The sequence below is a fragment of the Oncorhynchus nerka genome, linkage group LG25 (genome assembly GCF_034236695.1).
Source record: "Oncorhynchus nerka isolate Pitt River linkage group LG25, Oner_Uvic_2.0, whole genome shotgun sequence".
NCBI classification, from domain to species: Eukaryota; Metazoa; Chordata; class Actinopteri; order Salmoniformes; family Salmonidae; genus Oncorhynchus; species Oncorhynchus nerka.
Genome location: NC_088420.1, coordinates 7,494,981 through 7,501,001, shown reverse-complemented (window position 1 = coordinate 7,501,001; position 6,021 = coordinate 7,494,981). Strand labels below are relative to the sequence as shown.

Below are 6,021 nucleotides of genomic sequence, written 5' to 3'. Positions count from 1 at the left end.
AGCTCTACGGACAATTCCTTGGACCTCATGGCTTGGTTTTATGTAAACAAGTTATTTCTGTTTTACATTTTTAATACATATATGCAAAAAAAAAAATAATAATAGTTTCGCTTTGTCATTATGTGATATTGAGTGTAGATTGATGTATAAACATATATATTTTAGAATAAGACTGTAATGTAACTGTCAGAGTTGTGGCAGGGAAGTCAGGCGCAGGAGAATCAAACTGAGTGTAATGGAGTTATTTAATAACGATAAACTAAACATATTCCAAACACTAAATGTAACAATAAACAAAGTGGGTACGAGGACCCGTCGCGCACCAAAACAACACAACACTGAATAACAAACTATCTCTGACAAAGACATGAGGGGAAACAGAGGGTTAAATACACAACAGGCAATGAATGGGATTGAAACCAGGTGTGTAGGAAGACAAAACCAATGGAAAATGAAAAATGGATCGATTATTGCTAGAAGACCTGGTGACGTCGACCGCCGAGCACCGCCCGAACAAGGAGAGGCATCGACAGTACCCCCCCCCGACGCGTGGCTCCAGCACCGCCCGAACAAGGAGAGGCATCGACAGTACCCCCCCCGCGTGGCTCCAGCACCGCCCGAACAAGGAGAGGCATTGACAGTACCCCCGACGCGTGGCTCCAGCACCGCCCGAACAAGGAGAGGCGTCGACAGTACCCCCCGACGCGTGGCTCCAGCACCGCCCGAACAAGGAGAGGCGCGACAGTACCCCCCCCGACGCGTGGCTCCAGCACCGCCCGAACAAGGAGAGGCATCGACAGTACCCCCCGACGCGTGGCTCCAGCACCGCCCGAACAAGGAGAGGCATCGACAGTACCCCCCGACGCGTGGCTCCAGCACCGCCCGAACAAGGAGAGGCATCGACAGTACCCCCCCGACGCGTGGCTCCAGCACCGCCCGAACAAGGAGGCATCGACAGTACCCCCCGACGCGTGGCTCCAGCACCGCCCAAACAAGGAGAGGCATCGACAGTACCCCCGACGCGTGGCTCCAGCACCGCCCGAACAAGGAGAGGCATCGACAGTACCCCCCCCCGACGCGTGGCTCCAGCACCGCCCGAACAAGGAGAGGCATCGACAGTACCCCCCGACGCGTGGCTCCAGCACCGCCTGAACAAGGAGAGGCATCGACAGTACCCCCCGACGCGTGGCTCCAGCACCGCCCGGACAAGGAGAGGCATCGACAGTACCCCCCGACGCGTGGCTCCAGCACCGCCAGTACCCCCGACGCGTGGCTCCAGCACCGCCCGAACAAGGAGAGGCATCGACAGTACCCCCCCGACGCGTGGCTCCAGCACCGCCTGAACAAGGAGAGGCATCGACAGTACCCCCCGACGCGTGGCTCCAGCACCGCCCGAACAAGGAGAGGCATCGACAGGGCTGGCTCAGCACCGCCCGAACAAGGAGAGGCATCGACAGTACCCCCCCGACGCGTGGCTCCAGCACCGCCCGAACAAGGAGAGGCATCGACAGTACCCCACCCCCCAAGTTAATACCTTGTAAAGGGACTCGGTAGTGGTATCTCGTGTATATAGCCAAGTTATCGCTACTCATTGTGTATTTATTCCTTGTGTTATTATGTTTCTATTACTTTTCTATTTTTCTTTCTCTCTGTGTTGTAGGGCCGTTAGAATTCCACTGTTAGTCTACAAAATTAGATTTGATATCTTTGAGAAGACAATCTTCTGTTGATCTCATTTTAGGTGGAAATGCTTTGCTGAGTATGTGCCTCTGTCTGAGAATGTCTATGTGTGTATCTGCGCGTGTGACAGAGCTGAAACGTCCAGCTCACCCAGATAGCTATTGCCATTACTCACACCGACAGTGAGTCTCTTGCTTTCCGAGCCCCAGTGCAGAGATAAGGCATTGGATCCCTCTCGTCCAACGGTTTGATCAATCTGGAGATTTACAGCCAGTACTGCAGCACACCGATGAAGCATAAAAGCAGTAAATTCAACTTCACCCTTCGGGCCAACTGTGGTCCAAAACCCTCTCATAACTCTGATACTCTCTTACAGAAATCTTCACAACTTTTATATTTAACATGCTCACCAATATGGACAAGGTTATCCAAAACAGCTCAGACTTTACTCTCTGTTTTTTCAATATTTTCTTCTATTTGGCCGCGGGAATCATTTATAACCTGGGATACCAGGTCTGATCTGTCATCCGCTCTGGGTGTGAGCATAGCGTCTTCCCGAAAAGGCTAGCCTGCCTGCATAACTGACATTTTCACTGGCGCATGTAGAATATTCAATGCTCATCCCAGGGCCTATTCAACTGGTCTACGGCCTGTTTGTTTTCTCTCTCTCTCGCTCGCTCGCTCGCTCCTCCCTCCCTCCCTCCCTCCCTCCCTCCCTCCCTCCCTCCCTCCCTCCCTCCTCCTTTCCCTCCCTCCTTCCTTTCCTCCCTCCCTCCCTCCCTCCCTCCCTCCATCCCTCGCTCTGGGGTTGAAGTCCTTTCTCGCCTTCTCTTCTCCTGTGGAGAAGAATCGAGGTTCATTCATAAGTCACTGGCCTCATCCAAGGTCAAAATCCTACTTAATTAAGGCTGTTTTACTTCTTCTTCCTCTGAGTCATCAGCTATAGAGGGCAAATTCTGAAGCTCAGCAAAACTCCGGTGCGTTATTGAGGAAAAACTGCTTAGTATAATCCTTTTCTGTTTTTGTGATGGAGGTTGGAGTTCGTGCACACCTGACTAGGTTGAAAGTAGGTGCATCTCTCTCTGTATCAGTAACCTGAGCAAAGAGTAACTCCCTGGCCATTCAGGAGGAAGATGATGAAGCTAGCCCAAAGACTTGACCCTACTTTCTCAAGGTAAGGGGGGGGCTGGGTGGATGGAGAGAGAGAGAGAGGAGGGGGGGGGGGGCTTAATGGTGCGAGCGGCCTGACCTTGTGACCCCGATTGTTGGAAAGGAGGAACTCAAATGACCTGGCAGGAGTCCCATTCAAGAGGAATAAAAGCAGAAAGTGTAGATATCTGACATGTGGTTTGAATTTCTCCATCTTTACAAGGGAATTGCCTGTATTCCAGTCAGGCAAGAGTGTTACAAATTCATCTCCTTGCTTTTGCAGCATTTTGTGCTCCTATGAATTGTTCAAATACTTCCTATATGTTCTTGAAGGTTGAGAAGGAATATGGCTGGAGAAGCGATTGGCAAATCATGTGACTAAACTGAATAAAAGAAGAAGAAGAAGAAACAAAGATAAATAACATGAAGAATGATAATAAAAAGATTTGGAGCACCTTAATAAACATTTTTTGGGGGAAAATCAAACTCAGCTCCATCATTCATTGAATCAGATGGCTCATTCAACACAAAACCAACTGATATTGCCAACTACTTTAAAGATTTCTTCATTGGCAAGATTAGCAAACTTTTAGGCATGACATGCCAGCAACAAACACCGACAGTAAACATCCAAATATATCTAACCAAATTATGAAAGACAAGCATTGTCATTTTGAATTCCGTGAAGTCAGTGTGGAAGAGATGAACACATTATTGTTGTCTAACAACAATGACAAGCCACCGGGATCTGACAATCTGGATGGAAAATTACTGAAGATAATAGCGGACGATATTGCCACTCTTGTCTACTGGAAAATGTTTGCACCTAGGCTTGAAGGGAAGCAAAAGTAATTCCGCTACTCAAGAATAGTAAACCCCGCTTTACTGACTCAAATAGCCGACCAATCAGCCACTTACCGACCCTTAGTAAACTTCTGGAACAAATGGTGTTTGATCAGATACAATGCTATTTTACAGTAAACAAATTGGCAACAAACTTTCAGCTTATAGGGAAGAGAGTGGGTGGCAATAGGGAAGGTCATTAAACACAGCACAGCACTTACACAAATGACTGATGATTGGCTGAGAGAAATTGATGATAAAATGATTGGAGGGGCTGCCTTGTTAGACTTGAGTGCAGCTATTGATATTATCGATCACAGTCTGCAGCTGGAAAAGTGTGCCACCGGCAGTGTGTCTATGTATGCGTATGACTCCATACACTATACATGTCAGAGCTACTGCAGCGACTGAAATGACTGAAACACTATACATGTCAGCTACTACAGCAACTGAAATGACTGCAACACTATACATGTCAGCTACTGCAGCAACTGAAATGACTGCAACACTATACATGTCAGCTACTGCAGCAACTGAAATGACTGCAACACTATACAGTTCAGCTACTACAGCGACTGAAATGACTGCAACACTATACATGTCAGCTACTACAGCGACTGAAATGACTGCAACACTATACATGTCAGCTACTGCAGCGACTGAAATGACTGCAACACTATACAGGTCAGCTACTACAGCGACTGAAATGACTGAAACACTATACATGTCAGCTACTACAGCGACTGAAATGACTGCAACACTATATATGTCAGCTACTACAGCGACTGAAATGACTGCAACACTATACATGTCAGCTACTACAGCGACTGAAATGACTGAAACACTATACATGTCAGCTACTACAGCGACTGAAATGACTGCAACACTATACATGTCAGCTACTACAGCGACTGAAATGACTGCAACACTATACATGTCAGCTACTACAGCGACTGAAATGACTGCAACACTATATATGTCAGCTACTACAGCGACTGAAATGACTGCAACACTATACATGTCAGCTACTACAGCGACTGAAATGACTGCAACACTATACAGGTCAGCTACTACAGCAACTGAAATGACTGCAACACTATACAGTTCAGCTACTACAGCGACTGAAATGACTGCAACACTATACATGTCAGCTACTACAGCAACTGAAATGACTGCAACACTATACAGGTCAGCTACTACAGCAACTGAAATGACTGCAACACTTAACAAAGAGTTGCAGTTTGTTTCAGAGTCGGTGGCAAGGAATAAGTTAGTCCTAAATATCTCTAAAACTACAAAAATTGTATTTGTACAAGGTGTACAAGGTGAATTGGTCCACAGTCCCACACGATGACATGATATCATTGATGTGTCATGCAAATGAGAGATAGAAAACCGATCGGGCAAATGTCACCATTCCCCAAAAAATGTTGGCTGCCCATGTCGCCTACATCCGCTACTGAGAGTTATTGACATGTTGATCGCACCAAGCTGTCTGTTTGAACTACTGGCACACAGCTCAGACACCCATACATACCCCAAAAGACATGCCACCAGAGGTCTCTTCACAGTCCCCAAGTCCAGAACAACATTAGTACATAGAGACATGACTACATTGAACTCTATTCCACATCAGGTAACTGATGCAAGCAGTAGAATAAGATTTTTTTTTAAAGCCAGATAAAAATAAAATGTATGGATCAGCGGGAACTGTAAAGCAACAGACACAGACACAGACACACACACACACACACACACACACACACACACACACACACACACACACACACACACACACACACACACACACACACACACACACACACACACACACACACACACACACACACACAAATGTATTATAATGTTTTTTCTAATGGTATAAACTGCCTTAATTTCGCAGCTATTTGGGATCCATAATAAATACAAATACAAAAAGGTGTATATTATGTCATGCTCATCCAAATCATGAGTCTTTGCTTCTGAATTTCTCTCCCATACAGTATCTATGGTTCCCTCTCTCTTAAATGCCTTGGCGGCTGATTCCACTATGTATGAATGTGGAGACTAGTGAACCTGCTAATCTAACGCAGTTGGCGGGAGTGAGATCATTACTTCTGCTCTATGCAGTACATCTGAGGAGGCCTGAAGCTGGGCTGAACACCTCTGATCTTTCTCCTCCCCTGGAAACCTCTCCTCAGAAGACTGGAAATGTCTCCTCATCAGCCAGATACAGAACCATCAAACAGATCTCTGCTTCCTCATAACACTTCTTTCCTCATTTGTCCAATTTTTACAGAAATTTTTCCCTCTAGAGATCCTGAAAATGTGTCTGCTTTTGCTTCGTTT

At 46.6% G+C, this 6,021-nt stretch overlaps 1 protein-coding gene across 1 annotated transcript; it reads left to right on the top strand.

Moving 5' to 3' along the window:
• Nucleotides 1-451: 451 nt before the first annotated feature.
• Nucleotides 452-1,531, top strand: LOC135564617 (serine/arginine repetitive matrix protein 1-like). Its single transcript, XM_065009983.1, has one exon. The coding sequence runs from the start codon at nt 452-454 to the stop codon at nt 1,529-1,531; it is 1,080 nt and encodes a 359-aa protein (XP_064866055.1).
• The last annotated feature ends 4,490 nt before the right edge of the window (nt 1,532-6,021 follow it).

Bases quoted from the DNA above. Each gene is read 5' to 3' on its own strand.
- LOC135564617 (XM_065009983.1), top strand. From the start codon at position 452: ATGAAAAATGGATCGATTATTGCTAGAAGACCTGGTGACGTCGACCGC.